At 37.2% G+C, this 19,558-nt stretch overlaps 1 protein-coding gene across 1 annotated transcript; it reads left to right on the top strand.

Moving 5' to 3' along the window:
* The first annotated feature begins 2,935 nt into the window (after positions 1–2,935).
* On the top strand, positions 2,936–16,442 carry cacng8b (calcium channel, voltage-dependent, gamma subunit 8b). The gene is made up of 5 exons (XM_038284429.1): positions 2,936–3,226; positions 3,894–4,118; positions 8,989–9,072; positions 12,419–12,559; positions 14,000–16,442. Exons 2-5 carry the CDS (start codon positions 3,896–3,898, stop codon positions 14,791–14,793), a joined length of 1,242 nt encoding a protein of 413 aa, XP_038140357.1. The 5' UTR covers positions 2,936–3,226; positions 3,894–3,895; the 3' UTR covers positions 14,794–16,442.
* The last annotated feature ends 3,116 nt before the right edge of the window (positions 16,443–19,558 follow it).

Below are 19,558 nucleotides of genomic sequence, written 5' to 3'. Positions count from 1 at the left end.
TGTGCTGCATGTCTCCAACTTTTAGAGACGAAAGGCATAGGAGGTTAAATTAGCATATTGTTTTGTTTTTGGAATCAGCAGAGTACAGGCAATTAGAAGTTTCATACCATACCTGCTGCCATTGCCAGACAAAAAATACTATGGTAGCTCTGGTTAAAAGCAAAGCCCTAGACGGCTCTGGATAACAGACACACTTCTTACCAAGTGACCTAAGGTTAATAATATATTGTCTTTTGTTGGTACAGATTATGGTTTGCTTCAATACCGTTACTCACCCAGCTATGCAAGTTTGCCATCAATATATGGCTGTTTCTTCTGTTTGCAATGACCCAAGCTGACTATGTTGTTTTCTGGCCTTGGCACAGCTAGGTAGAACTATGGACCACCCTTTGTTTTTCAGTTTGTTAGGTGAAGATGTTGCACCACTCAGCTAGAGGTAATCCCATCAGATCGAGGATACTTTTTGGATTTTGGATTACAAAAAAAATTCCTAATTTATTGATAACATTCTGTTGCAATTAAAAAGGGATACCGAGTACTGTGCAAATATAAGAGTAGGATATAAGACATGGTACAGACTTGAAAGTAAGAAGTAAAGATCACAGTATGCTCACCTCCAGAAACAAATCTACGGCACCGGATAAAACTCTGCTAGGCAAAGGATTTGCATCTCCAAATTGCCTTTACTCTACAGTACACACTTTGCTCTCATTCATTCATGCCTTTAGTTTGCATTAAAAGCTTACCTGAAACAGGCTAAACAAAGCAAGACAGATGTGGGTTACCTTACTTTTTGGACAAAATGGGCTTGACAAATTGCAACATCTAAAGCTCCAGATAACCCATCCTTACTGATCAGTCAAATCTAATTTTGACCAGTTCTTCTTTTTTGGGTAATAAATATGACACAAAGAAGAGAGTATAAAATTGATGAAGGTTCAAGAATAAATAGGTCTTCATTATGTTTATTATTTTGACTTTTAAAAGTTAAGTTTGGTTGTCATATAATTGCAACAAAAAGGTGGTTTAGTGGGGATTTCAAAACCAATTCTGCTCATCACAAGAAAAGCTTAGGTTTCTTTTTAAGGTCGGTATCTTTATATTTATCTACAAAGTTGTGACAAAGTTAAGATGCACCGTTAGATATTCAGTTTAGATACTTCTAGTCCCCTACCTGTCTCTGACATTGTTCCGAGTGATGGTGAGTTGGCTAGTTTCTACTGCAGAAATACTTAAAAAAGTGACTATGTTTTTATGCCCAAGGAACACAATAGTCGACTATCATCTGTCCTAAGATTGTTTGCATGAAATAACACTATTATGAGTCTTGGTCTTTGTCTTGGTTCTCTTTGGGAACTAGAGTTTGGACATCATGTTTTTCTCAGACAGGAAACGTTTTCTTCATCCACACCTAACGTGAAAGCTAATCTTGTACAGTTTGTGTCTGATTGTGCATCTAGCACTTTTACATCAGCATCTCTGGCAGCATGCTATAGTGAACATTTTTTGGAGACTCCTTTCAGCATTTTGCACTTTTCTTTTTGATTAGCAGATATTTTGAATGTCTTCTCCTTGTAGGCTAGTTTCAACAGATTGGAGTAGCTAAATTCACATTATTTTAGGGCCTCTTCCACTGCTCTGATCAGACTAAACTAATCAGACTGCTAAAAATACAGAATAATGATGTTATCATGTGACCCGGGTCTGATAAACCTGTTTATGATTTCTACATTTTATTAGGAATAAATTGTTGCTGTGTCTTGATAAATCATCACCAAAAACTGCATTCTTTATTACATTTTACAGTAATTCTTAGGTTTGCATTGGTTTATAAAGTCTTTGTCACTTGAAGTTCTCACTATTCTTACCAGAAAATTCATAATAAACCATTTTCCTAAATATGCTACTTTACTTCATGTATGTTTACCTGTTGTTTATAAAAAAACTTTTTGATTTATATATTTGACCAATTAGACCTTTATTATGACAAAAGAAAAGAATACAATACAATACATAACAATACAATACAATAGAAAACCCATTTATTGTCCCACAATGGGAAAATTCTAGTGTTACAGCAGCAAAAAGATTATAGAAAAAATTGTCACACAAATAAAGATCGTAGAAAATTTATAAGAATAAAATAATACTGAAGAGTTAAAAGGATAAACAATAAAATACTGTACTCTAAAGTGTTTTGACAATATAAAAACTGTGCATCTGGAGAATAAATAACTAAGATACAGCTATGGACATTTTTACAGTAATGGATATTTGAAAATAGCAGCAATATGAGAGAAGTGCAAAATGACAGCAGCATGTTATTTAACTGGCAATGGTAGAAACTGTGCAAAATCAGCATGAATGTAACAACTTATGGTGGTTTTTTGGGAACAGTGGTGGTTATAGAGTCTTACAGCTGCTGGGAGGAAGGATCTGTGATAACGCTCTCCAGGGCATTTAGGATGCAGCAGTCTGTCACTGAAGTGTCACTGAAGGAGCTCTCCAGTTCTGCAACACCTTTTGTAATCTTAAGGTAACAGATATTAGTTGTTAGGTTTCCCATTTTGTTATGAATAGAAATGTCTAAATGTCTTATGTGCACTTTTAAAATAAATATAATTAAAAAAAATTAATTTTAAGATAAAAGATATATTTTAAACATCAGCTATCTAAAAAAATAAATTCTGAATTTATGTTGTGTTGAAACTTTTAAGTCATTACAGTTAAATTATTTTAGCCGCTGGAAAGAAAACATACCCAATTTGGATAAATATCATAATTCATATTGTTTATAAAGTACCTGACCTTGTAATATAAGTTAGTGATAAACTCGTTTATGAATTATGCTTAATATGTAAAAATATTTAGCATTAACTTAATGTTTTGTGTTTTTTGTTTTGTTTTGCAAAAGCAGATACAAAGGAGAAGTGACCATGGGTATTCTGCTGCGAGTTTTCTGCTAACAGAGGACAGACAAAGCGGGGTGACTGTCCACAACCCCCACAAGCTTCAGTTTTTCGGGCAAAGAACAAACAAAAAGGAGAAAAGGCAACTGGGGTAACAGTGAGAGAGGCAAAAGAGGAAAAACAAGCGCAAAAAGGAGAGAGTGAGCAGGTGAAAACAGTCGATGGATGCTGTCCGGATCGAGGGGGCAGCAAGTTCTTCACTGACGAGGAAAAAAAAGATTTCAAAATTGAGTCGAAGGATAGAAACTCGCCGTCAGGTAGGGGTCAGTCTGCATGCTGCGTTTTTTCCTTCATAGACATTTTTTATCTGCATCAAGTGAAACGATTTAATTGTAAAAGATGGTTCCGGTAAAACGGTGGTTTACTTTATAAAGCATGCTTGCATAATCCAGAATGGCATGCATGCAGTAACTGAGTACTGTATGCTATCAGTGCATGCTCAGAAGTTGGTTCGTTGAACATAACCCCCGGATAGCAACCACCTATGAAATAATGTCAAAAATAACTAATCTTTTGTGCGTGTGTTTAAGCATTCCTCTCCAGCTCTGCTGAATGTGATGTGGAGAACTGTCCTGGTCATGAATATGTAGTAGACAGAGTTTGGGAGGGTGTGTGATCTGCTCTGCTCCGCATCAATTCAGTCTTGTTAAGCAAAGTCAGCAGAGTCATTAAACTCTTCTCCAAGGACGCATCATATGGTCCACTCTCACACCTCCCACACCTGCCTCCATCTCTTGTCCTTTCTCGTCTCATCATCTCACTTCTCATATCAGCCGCCTGCTTATCACCCTACCCGCTGCTTTTTCAGCTTAACTCCGGTGTCAAATACTGTAAATCCTCTCCTGCTCAACACATACGTGTCTGTTCCCTAGCTGCATCTTTGAATGTCCACTCTTTCCATCCTCTCCCTAACTTCTCCTCAAGGCATGGTGTGTGAGAAGGGGATCCAGATCCTTCTCACCACCGTGGGGGCATTCGCTGCCTTCGGCCTGATGACGGTGGCCATAGGGACGGACTACTGGCTGTATTCCCGTGCCCTTATCTGCAACAGCACAGCCAATGTCACCCAGGACGATCCCCACAACAAGGACAAGAAGGACCCCGGGGCACTCACCCACTCGGGGCTGTGGAGAATATGCTGCTTGGAAGGTAAAGTAAGAAATTGGTGTTGAAAGGTAGAATCTGGTGTTATTTTAGTTTTTGGTTAATTAGGTTTGCTGGACAATATAAGCAAAAACAGATACGATAAACTTAAATTAAATGAAAAACTTAAAGTAGGTATTTATCACCCAAGTAATACCATCCATCCACATGCAGTTTGATTTGTTTTTGCTTTGCTGTTTCTCACATTTTTAAGATCTTCAAACCAGGTACACATTTTTATTAACTTTTTAAGGTTAGGTTAGGGTTTCCATCAGCTCCGCTTGACCTAGCTCTACTTCCTCCAACTGGTTTTCAAATATATCCATTACTGCTTTTCCAGGACCATTACTGGTCTTATTCGGTCCTGCTAAGGAGTTGATGCAATTAAAGATGAGAAGGGAGGAAAAAAGGCTGTAACGGCACTAAAAACGCAATGATGGAAACATTCTAAAAATGGAAGGATTTGTTAGAGCTAGGCCCATTGGAGTCAGTGGAAAAGGACGTTACAGGTCTAAGTTCTAAACTTAAGACCGGTTTATGTTTAACGCATCCACAAGGTCCAAGTGACCAGCTCCTATTCCCTATGTACTGTGTCCAGGCAGCCTGAATTTTCACACCAAGAAAAATCTTTACTTGAAGAGTTGCTTATGAAAAGAAAAAAAAAGGGGGACAAGCGGCAGCTTTTACTAGCAAGAGTTTGCAAACATAACATCTAGAGGCATCTTGTTATTAGGCCCATAAATATCACCATGATCAATAGATTTTGATTCTTGGAAAGAAATTACTGTCAATCTTGAATGACAGAAAGAGACGTTTGAGATGTTGGAAACAGCTGTGTTTTCTACCACTACTACTTGTGTGGTGTAGGATTATGGTTTGTACTGTACACACTTCTTGCCTTGCCAGCAACAATGAACCAACTCATTTCAGTTCTTATTTCCAAAAGAAAATTAATTTAAGTATCCAGTTACAATCTGTTACAAAATGACTGATGCATCTCTGTTCTTAAAAACATTGGATAACTTTTTGAAATTTCACATTTCTTTCAGATGTAAATGATTTAATGTAGAAAAAGAATTTTCAATTACCATAGTTTTCCCTCTTTGATTCTATTTGTTTCTGCAAAGAGGGATTAAACTCAAAAAATAAGTTGAAGTCATGGAAGCATCTTAGAAAATAGTAGTCTCACAATGATAAACAGTTTTCATTTGTCTTTGTTGCATGGTGCCAGAGTTACAAGAAAACTATTTTTTGCATAATTGCATTCTAATTACATGACACTGAAGCGTAACCTCCTCTCAAAACAATCTATTACTCATCGTCTTTGATTCAGTCTGCATTTATTGCACTCTTCTTCTGATTCAAAAGGCTCTGCTCACTCACTGATTTTGGATTTAAAAGAGTCAGTTGATACAAAAACTGGCAGCAAACCACCTCTCGATCTGCAGCTTATTACAGCAGCACAAGCTGCTAATTTATTATACATACAAGTGCCTGGCTGGAGCTCAACAATGAAGGCAGGGATGGAGTTAACAGTAAAGCAGCTACAGTCAAAAGGTTGAAGTGATCTTAGAGAACTGTGCCTTCCCTCACATCCAGAAGCCTTCCTGGTCCCATAAAAATCCTTTTGCTCTTCTTTCAAAGCATCTCCAACTCATTTTGAGTTTGGTCATTGTACAAAGCTAATTTGTCCTCATTGCTAAGCTTCCTGATAGCAAAGCAGCCAATTAGAGATAAGCTCAAGCCCTTGCAGCTTTGCTGCAGTGCAACCCCCACCCTCATCTTTCATTACCCCACTCTCCCAGTTTCTTGCTTCTCCATGCTTTGTCTCACTCTCTAAACATTACATTTCATCTTTCACCGCTTCTCCTGTTTTCCTCTCCATAATTTCCTCTGCCATTCAGTCCTTTCTCTCACATTGCAGTGCAGTAAAGCTGACCGTGCTTTGGCACAGATTGGAGGTCAAGTATCCTTGATGTCTGTGGAGTATTCAGCAGAGACAGATGCTCAGTGGTCGTGCAGTGATGCAGTGAGGTGTAGCTGTGGTGGAAATGCGGGACAGGATCGCTTTAAAAGATTTATGTCTGTGGAAGGAAGATGTCCTGTTCTACTCTCCTTCATTTATAGGTTTCTAATAGTGGGGTGAAAATGAGAACTACCCAATTTTTCTCATCTATGAATTTGAATGAAATCTTTTTGTAAAGTAAATTTATTTCAGTAATTAATCTAAAAAAGAAAACAGAGTAATTTATTTCAAACATTTATTTCTGGTAGTGGCTTACAGCTAAAGGAAACTCTAAAATTCGAGTTCTTAGAATAGTAGCACATAAAGATAAAAAAACATATTTTTTTTATCAAAATAATGCCTGACTAAAATGTATTTCTATGAACAGTTGATGGTTGTTTTTTCTGTGAATTACAGCATCAATGCAATGTAGCATAGAGGCCATGAGTCTGTGGTTTGATAGCAGTCCCCCTGGATGATCTGCATGGTTGGGACTAGAGTCTTCCTATCAACAATACTTTCTAGATCATATATAAGCTTTAGGTCAGACCATTTGCTGTTCAATCAAGCACAATGACACCATGATCATTAAATCCAGTATTGGCACTAACAGTGTGAGCAAGTGCCAAGTACTGCTCAAAATTAAATCAGTCTCCCCATAAAGCTTTCCAGCAAAAGGAGGTATGAAGTCATTTAAAAGTTCCTGGTAGATGTCTGTGTTTACTTTGGACTTCAGAAAACACCAGCAGTTGACATGACATGGCACCCTAAACTATCAATGACAATGACAAGCATTGTGGAATCTTTGTCTCTCCAAATTGCACCACTGAGAAACAGCCCAGGGGTCTAATTTATCAAGCCTGAGTACGCACAAAACAGGCCTTGAAATGTTTGTACACAGCTTTCCATCCAACAGTTGTGATCTAAAACTAAGCAACAGCTCTAGACAAACTTGTGGACTATGCGGACCTTGGCGCCAACTCTGACCCATGTGTATTTAAGTGTCTACATGCTCAAGAATGATAAAAGTCGTGTTGGATGACTTTTGGTAAACTCTTTGGCAAAGATGGCAGTTAAGTGGCAGCATTACCGGTCAGTTCCAGCTGTGCAGGTGCAGCCTACAGTCTCCACCTCTCCATCCTCCATAACCACCATCCCAGCATTTTTGGCAAGAATCATTCAGACACTAGCTTGGTTGAATATCTGCCGTCTTGTATACCAATTCGAATTGTTTTTGTATAATCACACAGGCAACTTGTATGTACTGATAAGCCTCTGAGCTTATCACCATTATAACCCCCTCTACTAACATTAGATTAAACAAAATGTGCTCATTGTAACATTAGGCCATTTACACAGGTCAGTTTCACAACAGGATAAGGAATTGATAAACCACCTTTTATGAGAAATGAACAAGACTGTACCCATTTTAAAGCCACTGCTACCAAGAGTTTAAAAAAAAAAGCATTAACCTTGTTCAACTAGAAATGATACCAGAATTAGCTTGGTGGCAGAAATAAACAGTAAATGACTCTGAAACTTGTCAATATGAGCTTGTAAGATTTGTCAATATTATGAAGGGACTAAAAATCCAGGCTCACAACGGGCAGATCATTTTCATAAAGATTTGTTACAAACCAAACCCAAAGAACTTTCAGAGGAGGACATCATGTCAGCCAGAGGAATAAACATAAAAACTGTAGACTTTCCAGAGGCTATGTCATAAGTAGATTTAAGAGTAGATGGTTTCAAAAGCATCATGATCTCTTTTGTTAAAAACTATGCAATCAGCCTGTATGAGGAATCACTAGCACATATAGGGAATGACTGAAACTAGTAGAAGCATATTGTCTATTAGAATAATAGAGAAAATCAATTTTTTATGTTTCTTAAACTTAAAAGGTTCTTATGTAGATCTGTTAATAGAGACGGAAAAAGCAATTATATTTTTTTATGGACTGTCGATATGTCGATGGGTTTAATCCTGCATATCACAGGCAAGGGGAGTGGTGGCCTAGTGGTTAGGGCATTGCGTTTGGATCCCAGAGGCTCTGAGTTCAAGCCCCACTCCCTCGAACTGCCACTCTGAGTCCCTGAACAAGACCCTTAACCCCCACACTGCTCCCTTTGCGCTGGATGATGGCAGCGCACTGCTCCCTAAAAGGAGGGGTTAAATGCGAGTGAATTTCATTGCTTTTTACTTGTGACAATGTAATGACAATAAAGTTAAATTCTATTCTAGTTAAGTTTCTAGATTTGGCGATGGCAGCAACTTACTGTACTGTATGTTAAAAACTGAAACCCATCGGAGTTTGTGGGAAGATGGAGGTCATTGGTTTATTCACCCTCAGTTAACACCACAATACTCAGGTTTTTATTAGTGAGAAAATTTCTACATTACACATAATATGATAAGATGTAAACATTGGTAGGAATACTTTTGCTGTTTTGGGGCAGGATCTGATAATGCGAGCTAACTGAATTCACGCTCCTTTGTACCTACGTCTGCTTTTTGTTGGTTTTTCAGACTAGCCAGTGGAAATAAAAGATCAATGAAAAACAGATCAGCTCGTCTCAAATCTGTCAGTTTCCCTTCATTTGTGTCTCTTTGTTCGATCATTTCATCACTTCTGTCTCATAATCCATCAGTAACTGTCTTCATGCAAGACTTGGGTAGTTATCTGTCGGACTGTGTGTTTGCAAACATAAAGATTTTTTTACTAACCCCTTCTATCTCTGAAAGCAGTTCCTGTAACTAGTATGAGTTCTCTAAAATGCTGAGGTGTGCTATATGCAAATCGTTAAGACTACGGTTATAGGTTTTTTGCATTAGCAGGACTAAGGTCACATTTTTCTTCCCTTATTTCCCAGGAGTGAAAAGAGGAGTGTGCTCTCAGATAAATCATTTCCCAGAGGATGCAGACTTTGACCATGATGGAGCAGAGTACGTCCTACGTAAGTCAATACTCATGTATCAGAAAGAGATCAGTAACTCAAAGAGGGTTTTACGGTTTTAAAACAATTATAACATGAATATGTATGGGGCTATTTCAAACTGCCGTTAAAATAATATATTATTAATTAGCACATTTAGCCTAACATTGCCTGAATTGTGGGCCAAACAGAAAAGAATAAATCAGACCAACTCTGATCAATTCTATTTAGCCTTCCTGTTCATTTCTGCAGTCTTTACTCTCGCCAAATTTCTAACTTCTCTGTTTTCTCACAGAATTTTAAACTGAAATGTAAATGTTTTCCTCATTTAAACTGAAAGTAGCTCGCTTTGGGTCTTCTTTCCTCGATAATTTCCTCCACCATGAATAATTTTGCTGCTAGACCCTTTTTTTTTGGCATTCCATCAGATCAAAGTCGTAGCACACATAAGCCATGTAGACAGCAAATGTTCATCACTGCTACAGAGGTGACCTAACCACAACTAAAATGTCCCTGGAATAATTAGATTGCAGCATTGCTTAATCTTATGCCACTCTATCTAAATGGTTTAATTACTTTTTGAAGCTTATTAGGTGAAAGTAAAGGTGAAACTAAAGGCATGCCTTGCTGTTATATTAAGCTGGCTAATAATGAAGAAACTTTGTTTTTTGTTTTTTTACTCAAAGAAGTGACATTTCACCCCTGTACCGTATCTATTAATATTAAGGGTAGGTCAGTGTAATAATTGGCTTCTGGGAAAAATAGCATCTTGTCAAAATTGCATGTTTCATCACTTTGGTTTTGGATTACATGCTGTATCAAGAATATGAGGACCTTAAAAACAACACATACTCTGAATAATATTACAGGATTTTATGTTTTAGTATTTCCCCTTCACTTACTTATGCTTAGGCAAATGAAACATGATCAATAACAGTTTAGGGCTAAGCTATAAGATTGATCAAAATGCAGTCAGCAGCCTGTTTGCACTATACGTCTCTTGTATCAGATATAGATAATGTGAAAGATATGTGCAAAAAAGTAGTGTATTAAGTGGAGAAATTGGGCTTTAAAGCACTTTTTCCTCAGAAGATTATGTCCCAAAGAAGCACACAAACAAACATATGACAGTGTGTTGAAAGGCAAGGGAGATGGGGTGCCCTAGTTCGCACTCAGTGCCCTGCAGTCATGTCTTTCTGCTCTGTGATATGCTACATGTGAGCCTGTGCATGCATAAAGCCTTTGCTCTGTTTACAATGCTGCAGAGGCATTTTGCTGGCATTTAGGTGGCATTTTCTCTCCAGTGGCCTAGTTGTCCTAGATGAGAGAGAGTGTTAATGTGTGTGTATGATTCTGTTTGTGTTTATGGTTAGCTAAGCCTAAAGAAGGAGCTAAAGCCAACATGAGAAGATTTTAATTCAGACTAGTGTGTAGATTTGAATACTTAATGTAAATGTTGATTAGGTTAGTAGACTAATCTAATCAAGTTTGTCTACTAACTTGATTATTTTAGTAATCACCAACTCACTAATTGTTTAGGAAGTTATTTCAGCAAATATATATATTTCTTTTTTGTTCCATGCTACATTTAGTTAATTGTCTTTCATAGGATTTTTGAAGGCTTTCCTAAATTTGTAATAGTGGTCTTTCAGTCCATATTTATTTATTTATTTAAAATAAATGTGTGTATTCTAATAAATTAAACCTACTTCTTTGTTACTAAATGGATGTCTAGTGAAATCAAATTACTGTTTTGGATTTTCTATATTGTTTTTATGTCTGATTGATGGAGGCATCTCATTTATTAACTTTTTTCTTTATTTTCTAAGGGCCAACAAGTAATGATTTTCTGTTAATAATAAAAGCGATTACCAGATGAAGTTCTTAGAAACTTCTTTCTTAACGTAAGATTTCCTTTCTAAACATTTGAAGTTGCACGTGTTACTGTCTTTACACTATTCTTCTTTTTTTGACTAAGCAGCTATTTTTCAATTGGGCAACTGTTAGGAAAAGGACATTTTTACAAAGTATTGGTGGCAATAGCACTGGTTTAGTAGAATCTTGAGATCAAACTTAAAAATGAAAGGTCGCATGAACCCTTGGTTAAAAAGATTATTTATTCTTACATATTGTTATAGCTTATTGAATTAACTGTGTTCATTATTTAGCATTATCCTTATATTGTCATTAACAAGATCATAAGAGTTGCTCCCGCTTATCATGATAATTGAGAGGTTTTTTTCAATAAGGATTTTACTGAAACAGGCTTAAATATCTTCCCTCCTACTGAGAGAGATGCTTTGGTGGAAAATTAAATATTTTTTTACTAAAAATGAAAAGTTATTATCCTGACATTGCTTTTCCTGTGCTATGAAAAAATCTATCTGTCCTTCTTACACGGTTCTTGAGTTATTTGTTATTTTTATGTTGGGATTAAATGGTTAATTAAGCAACTTCTCGAGCTTTTCCAAGACATTTTGGCCAAATAAAATACAACAAAATAGTTTTCAGATTTTCATCTCAAAGGAAAATTCCTGACAAGTATACAGTAGGTCTGTATGAAAAGGTAAGAGTTGATTTTCAAACAAAAGCTTGTTAAAGGTAATACTTATCAAAGCTACTCGTATTCACTTCTTGAGTGTTTTTACTATGTGAGGAACCCAGCTACCCAACTGAAAGGAAGTCCCATCTACTGTAGCTTACGTCACCCACAAAAGAAATACACAGCAGCAGTACGATGTCAGAGGAGTCATTTTTCAGATTGGGAAGGTGGTGATAGAGATCAATAAGTAGAGGTTTTGAATAAATGCTTTCTAGTACTAAGAAGAAGTATCATGCAAATTTCTCACTCTCTCTTCCAGCTTATCCTCTAGCTGTCGATTATGTAACAGATCATTCTATAGGGCACTGAACATAATATAAGGGGGGAATATATGACTTGAAATCTATTTAACATCTCCCAAATCCCAACCAATAGCACAGCTGTTCTCTGACAGTGCAAGAAAAAGGCTCTATTTAACTCCACAGATAAGGCTGTCCGAGCTTCAAAAAACTTGAAGTGTACAACAAGCTTTAATTATTAACGGTGTGGTCAATAACCAATCAAAACATGGTCATCATAATTTTGTAAGCAGCAAAGTGTGCTCAATGAATCCAGAAATTGTTATTTTGAACTATAGTAAAACTGACCTGAAGAAACCACTTACCAATTGTTTTCCCCTAAAATAAAATATTGATGCTGTTTATTTAACCCTGACACATACATGAGCATAAAAGTTTTATTTATTTTTTTCTATAAGACTAAAGACTTTTATCTGTCATCTTTATCATGTTTGCTGCTCACCATTATTTCTCTTTTCTTTTTTAGGGGTTGTAAGAGCTTCCAACATCTTCCCAATCCTTAGTGCCATCCTGCTGCTGATGGGTGGAGTTTGCATTGCTGCTAGTCGTTTCTATAAAAGCAAAAGGAACATCATTCTTGGGGCAGGAATCCTTTTTGTAGCTGCAGGTAATGGAGGAATATTTTTATGATGAGCTTGCAGTAAATGTCGATCAAAGTAAATTAAAGTAATTTACATGAAAATCAATGCTTTCATTCGTTTGCACATACATCCGATTAGCCAAAAGATGCTGGCTACCATGATAGCATGCAACATAAAATTGTAGTATTTTGAAATGATACTTTTAGGACTTTGTTGTCTTGGGTTTTTCCTGAAACAGATGACAGGTACAAGATCCCAGGAACTGCTGCTTCTATATTTTCAGAAGCAAAAACTTAGGCATGGAAAGGGAATTGAGGGGGTTGTCTATTCAGTTCACTTCAGTTTATTTACACAGTGCCAATTCAGAACAGTAGGTTGCATATGCTTGCATTTTGTAGTTGAGTCTGCAGCAATCCCTCAAACTAAGCATGCATGCAGTGACAGAGGGAAAGAAAAACTCTCTGTTATCAGGAAAAATCCTTAAGCAGAACTAAGCTTAGTGGGGCCTTGGCACAAGGCTGACTGGAGGTTCAAGGAGGCTGGTCTCAAAGAGGTTCTAAAAACCTTTATGACATTTCTGAATTCAGAATCTGTATCTCATGGAGGATTATGACAACAAATGGGGAGTAGCAAATTGGGGTTCTGGTGGTGGCTTTAAGAAAGACTACCAAGAATGTCTTCATCCTATCAAGGGATCACACTTCTGGGCTCTCAAAATCTTATCCTTGGGGGGACCCAGTATGATTTGATCTCTGGCAGATTCGTCTCCTTTTCACCAATCCTGTTCAGGATTTTCATGGATAGGATCTTATGACTCAATCATGAAGAGGATTATCTATGGTTTGGGAATCTCATTTTTGCTTTTTGTAGAGGTTGTGGTCTTGCTGGGATCGTAAAGCCTTAGAACTCAGAAAGAAGGCAAGGTTCTAGTTTTTCTGACCAATATTTGTTTCAACCCTTCCCTATGGTCATGACATATGGATCATGACAGAAATGACAAGCCCGACAGGGGTGGCAGAAATGAGTTTCCTTCACAGAGAGTCTGAACTAACGATTAAAGAAGAACTCAACATGAAGATGCTGCATCAGAAGCAATCAGCTCAGCTGGTAAGACATCACAGGAGGCTTCTGCCCCTGTTTGGAGGTTATCCAGCCATGCTGAATTTGGAAAGGCTCCAGGGCAGAACCTGAACCCACTGGGTGGACTATATTTATCGCATGTAGCCTAGGAAAACATTGGGATCCTTTATAATGAGAAGGAGAGTGTCGCTTAGCAGATATATCTGGGTTTGCCTGCTGAACATGTGATCCTATGACAAGAAGTTGGAAGACAAATGTATTGATAATCCTTTTAACTATATGTCTCTTCCGTAATAAGAGTTTATATTCTCATTGCATTATAAAATTGTCACTGTTGAGAACCATTTTTTTTATAATTGAGACATTCTTTGTTTTCGCCATTACAGGTTTGAGTAATATAATTGGTGTGATCGTCTACATCTCGGCTGCACTAGGAGACATCTCACCGAAGAAAGATGAAGATAAGAAATGGCAGTATTCCTATGGTTGGTCCTTCTACTTCGGGGGCTTGTCTTTTATCATGGCTGAGATGGTTGGAGTGCTTGCCGTCAACATCTACATTGAGAAGAACAAAGAGCTCCGCTGCCGCTCTCGCACCGACATCTTTAAAAGCACGACGCACGCCATGCTTCGCTTGCCCAGCTACCGCTTCCGCCGCCGCTCCCGCTCATCCTCCCGCTCCACTGACCCGTCCCGCTCCCGAGACCCTTCGCCAGTTGGGGGAGGCGGAGGGAAGAACTTTGGCCTGCCCCCCTCTGCACTGCTCTCCCAAGGCCCCATTTCCGTTTCCACTCTGCCCAACCCGCACTCTCGTTCGCACACGGCCCTGGCTGGAGGAGACATCTCTCTCTACACTCTTTCTCGCGACCCCAAACTGGCTGGATTGCCTCCTATGTATGGCACTGTGGACAGGGCCACACTCTACCAGCTCCACAACTGCTTCCCAAAAGATGGAGGCGGAGGAGGGGGAGTCATGATGAGCGGAACGCTGCCTTCACTCAAGTCACATAACCCTTCCAACACTTCCAACTCCAATGCACCAATGGCTAACTCTGTTGCTCCCCCACCATTCACATCTTCCACAGTGGACAGGGAGCGAGGGATGGGGACTCTGGACAGACTGAAGGGAGACAGGGAGAGCAACTCTAACACTCTTAATAGGAAGACAACCCCTGTGTAGAGGGTGATGAGAAGAAAAGTGGTGGGATACTGAATGAGGGAACATAGAAAAATAATAGGATAGCAGATAACTATCCTCCTTGTTCACTGTTATTTAGTCAACTCGATTTCACAGAACGAAAAAAGAAGAGTAATAACAGATTGATAATAACAACAACAATGAACTTTCACAAAATAAACTATTTTGATATTTCAGTGTGATAGAAATGATTTATTTTATTAATGATCAAATGCAATTAACCTTGGGCTACTATGAAAACCTTTCACATAATTTTTGTGCAATAGTACTGCTAATTTAACCAGAGCATCATTAATGTAAATTGTTGTTGTGATTATTCTCGGTGTTATTACGGGCTAGCTGTCTTCGCAAACACTAGTTTGGAATGAAATATTAAATTTTCATGGTGTCGTTTTCTTTCCATTTTAATTTTTTAGATCTTTATGACTTTTACTGTGAATTCTTCCATGCAGAGCCACTGAAAGCTGACAGTGAGCTGTGTGTAGCCGTGTTTAAAGAATGACTGTGCACAAAATGTTGGAGAATGAGAGCCTGTTTTATTTTTTTAACTCCCATTATGTAGAGTTTTCCTTTATCAAAGAAGTCAGATGTGAATACTGTAAATTGTCTTCCAAATACAAATGCTAAAAGAAATGCAAGCATAACATGAGCAACTGAGGCAGCCGAAAAACTATTGTTAATGTGGGTTTGGGTTTTCTATGGGCCTCTGTTTGTCTTATTTCCATTCTAATCAGTGTTAGCAGTTAGTACTTGTAGCTTTATTGTGTTGAAGATGTTTGTTCTTGGGCATTAACAGAAACCCCCATTGGAGGGGAAAAAATAAGCAAAATAACATATTTGTACAGATCAGTTTAAGACTGCTTCCTGAGAAGAAAAAAAATAATACTTTTTTGTATAAAAAAGTCCCAAAGTGACACATGCAAATAATCATTTTCAGTCACAGAAAAAAAAAAAATATCTATGTGGGTTAAAATGGTTCGAACACAGACTATAGAGGAAACTTTCTGAAAAAAACTACATGTACATTGTAATTTATGCATATTTAGGGACCAGAGTTCAAGCATTTGGTTAAAGCAGAATGATAGACATGTGGGTTCAATCAGACTTTTCCCTCTGATCTGTCCATATTTAATCAGGTTTTTGTTTTTTCTTTTTCTTCTAATCGCATCTTTACTAAAAGTTCCTTAACAGAGACAAACCTCCCCAAAGAATCTTTTCACTGTGCTTCCCGTGTAACTGCCGACTCCTGAGTGTGAACTGTTGCTGTTGATGAGAATGTAAACACATGTGAGCTCCTCTACCCTCCCACCACTCTGCTAATCTCTGCTATTTCCCAGGGACCACAGATCCGGGTGGAAACCTGGGATACACCCGCTACATGATGAAATTAAGAAAATAAATGATAACCACATGCTTCCAGAATCTATATGTTTTTAATTTGTTTGTTTTCCTTTAAGAAAAATAATTTTAAAAGGCTGTCAAAACTGCACACAAACAGCATTTATGTGGGCAATATGAATAGTATGTAGTTGAGAATAGATATATCCAGACAAATAATTATGGTTTATCTAAATGTGTGATAAACTCAGACACTGTATTGCACGAGATTTATAAAGAAAAAAATGATAACAGACATATTCACAGACTTTTGTCTTCTGTTCTTTTTTATTGAAAATATATTTTCCACTGTGCAGTGGTGAATTAACATGCATGACTTTACATCTATGCAGGGTGTTTTGCACGGTCATTTTTCAATAAAATCCCAGCCTTTATTTACACTGCACTGATAGCAAAACCTTATTAAAGGCTAACAATTCATTTAACAAAACAATTTGTGTGTTACGTGAAAGTGTGGTTGTTTGTGATCCTTTAAAATGAAATTGAGGGTGTTAGACTGCATACCTGCAGCTCCTGGTTTGTCTGCGTCACGTGTTTTTAGATGTGTGCAACAAAATAACTGAAAAACTTGTTCGAATTTATCACATTTAAAATAAATAGCTGATTATCTTCCAGGAGAAAATTTTTTCATAGGTTATGATTGAAGACAACTGTACTCACCAGTGGAATTATCAATGAATCATCTTATAAACAAAAAGCTAACCTGCTAATGTTAGGCCATCGCTCCATTGAACTGCTTTGATCTGTTAATTTGTGATGCCTAAATCACCAAAAAGATTTTAGGATAGGTCTTAAAAAGCATACATTGAATTAGCTGCTGTTCTTTAACCATTGGGAGGGTCTAGCCTGCAATCAAACCATTGCAATAGTAAACAGTAGGATTTTTGTGGCAGTATAAGGCTGAAAATTTGGAGGCACCACATATGTCCTGCAGAGGGGACATGAGCAGTCAATGGGTTAACTAACATTTTCAGCAGGAGAAATAGGTGGTTTATTTAAAGCTGAAGCTGCTAGTGTCAAGTTAGACATTTTGATATAAAAAATATCAAAGGAATTTCTGTTTGCGGCGATATCTCATATTTTCTGAGGCTGGTTAAGCTGCATAATCTGAAGACAGAATGCATAAAAGAGGCACTGCAGCATTGAGAACATTGAAATATGTTTTTAGATCCACACAATCACAACATTAATTTATTGTGATGTTACCAATAAAACTTAAAGGGCCTGATCTTCAAAGATTCAGAATAAGAGGTGCTTTGCAAATGTGAAGATGGGAAATCCAATTTGGTTCCACCCATTGAAATGAGCATATTGTGTGCTTTTCAGGCAGTTTGAGTGTTCATAAAAGAAAGATGAGGTTCAAAGCTATGGAGATGGAGAAAATTATTATTATTATTTTATTATATGATAATACCTAAACATATTTATAGTTCCCCTATGTAACTTATCTTAAAGTACAGCACTATGACAGATGTAAAGGAGTAGAAAGTAATACAAACATGCTTCATGCACAGTTATATTAAATCGAGGAAAAAAGACATTCCCGTCATGAGCAGAAGCAAAGACAACACTATGCCATTTTGCAAGCTCTTTTGGAATTGTGTTTTTTTAAAACGTGCCAAAATAAGTAATAAGTAATCTTGTCAATTTGGTTTATTTGTATAAAGATTGTCTGCCCTTCCGCTGCATTGATTGGTGTCAGGCAATGTAGACTTTTTTTCTTTATCAATATCAAATAAATATTCTGTTGGTTTTCATGGTCCAAGTAAGTTTGCATGCACACAAAATATGTTATCCTCTGTTATTGTAACAGTGCCTCCATTGTGGCAGCAATGCCAACAGATATTGCGTGTCAGTTTACACCCTACTTTCAGAAGTAGGCCTACTAAAAAACGATACAAAAACTGCAGCCATTGTGCCGTTTTTGATTTGGAAAATCTCTTTGCCCTTAATAAATGTTTAAATTTGCATATCCTCCACCCATGAATTTTTCCGGTGTGGTCGTTACAATATCTTCTGCATATTGATAAAGGCAAAGACACAAAAAAAGGTTTCCACAGGCTCTTGCATTTGCACGTTTTAAGGCACGCAAACCTTTTGAAGATCAGACCCAACTGTTTTATTTGACTGCATGGCGACAATTGCTGCCAAAGTTTCGATAAATGCCCATAAATGAAATGACAACTGCTAAATCACAAACAAGGACATAATTTCATAATAAATAGCCTCTTTTCAGGATTTAGTCATTTCATTTCTAGAATTAGTGATCTTATATGTCTGTGTTTCTGTTCTCAGCAGGAAATACTTGCATATCAATTACTTAACTGATAATGTAGCAGAACATAAATGTCATTGTATTTTCTATGTGCCATTTATTCTAAATATAATCCTGTATGTTTAAGCAGAACAAAGTAGACAGACATAAGGAGATTATTACACCACCTTATTTTTTTTCTTTGTAGGTGATCTGAGCACTTAAATACCAAATAGTCTATCACATATCAAGCAAAAGAAATATCTGCTCTCAGATCAACAGCAGCTGACCTCTGCAAGCCCCATGCTAACAAAAGAAAGAAATGGTAGTGCAGCAATTTTCTTTAAGATATGGTGCTTACAATGAATCTATATTTTTTTAGCAAACAAAGAACTGAATATTTCATACTATATTCCATCTTTTATTTAAAAAATATTATCAATTAATAATCTGTATGAATATACAGTGTACAAGCTTTAAGAGTTTATGATAAATAAGTAATGATCCTGTATTTTGCATACTCTAAAAATAAATCCTGTGCTTATTGATAGTTGGTTGTCAACAGTTATTCCTTCCAATTCGTGCCTTTTGTTTCACTCTACCTGGCTTCCTTGTCTTTACTTTCCATCCTGTAATGATGCTACACTGGGATAATAGTCAATACCATGGATTAAAGATTTCTATGTTGTAATGAAAGTTCAATTTTGCTGAGTTTTCTGCTGTGTTTCTTGAATTTCATTACACTAGGTGCTTACAAATTTTCTCAGTGATGGCCTCCCAGATTGGATGTATTTATACTGAGATTTTAAATTTTTATGAATTAATTATTAATTGGTTTTAATTTAAACTTTATTTAACCAAGATAGACCCATTTATAAGGTCTGAATATCTACTTGCACTCTACAGTTGGGCTTTCATACAGTTTTGTATTTGCAGGAGAGTTTAAACTCAAGGTCTAAACTTTTGTGCGGTATGACTTTGACCTTCCCTGTCATGCCTGCGGCTCTTTAAATGTGCAAATACATGGATAGTGCCAGATGGGTGGTTGTTAGCAGAGAGGCATTGTGAGAGAATCACCTGAAATTACCTTTGTGT

The sequence above is a fragment of the Cyprinodon tularosa genome, unplaced genomic scaffold, assembly GCF_016077235.1.
Source record: "Cyprinodon tularosa strain WSP-4 unplaced genomic scaffold, ASM1607723v1 ctg2, whole genome shotgun sequence".
Lineage (NCBI taxonomy): Eukaryota > Metazoa > Chordata > Actinopteri > Cyprinodontiformes > Cyprinodontidae > Cyprinodon > Cyprinodon tularosa.
This window is presented reverse-complemented; position numbering and strand designations above follow the sequence as displayed.

Bases quoted from the DNA above. Each gene is read 5' to 3' on its own strand.
- cacng8b (XM_038284429.1), top strand. From the start codon at position 3,896: ATGGTGTGTGAGAAGGGGATCCAGATCCTTCTCACCACCGTGGGGGCA. The intron at 9,073-12,418 runs GTAAGTCAATAC...TTTCTTTTTTAG, and splicing joins TGGAGCAGAGTACGTCCTAC to GGGTTGTAAGAGCTTCCAAC. The intron at 12,560-13,999 runs GTAATGGAGGAA...TCGCCATTACAG, and splicing joins AATCCTTTTTGTAGCTGCAG to GTTTGAGTAATATAATTGGT.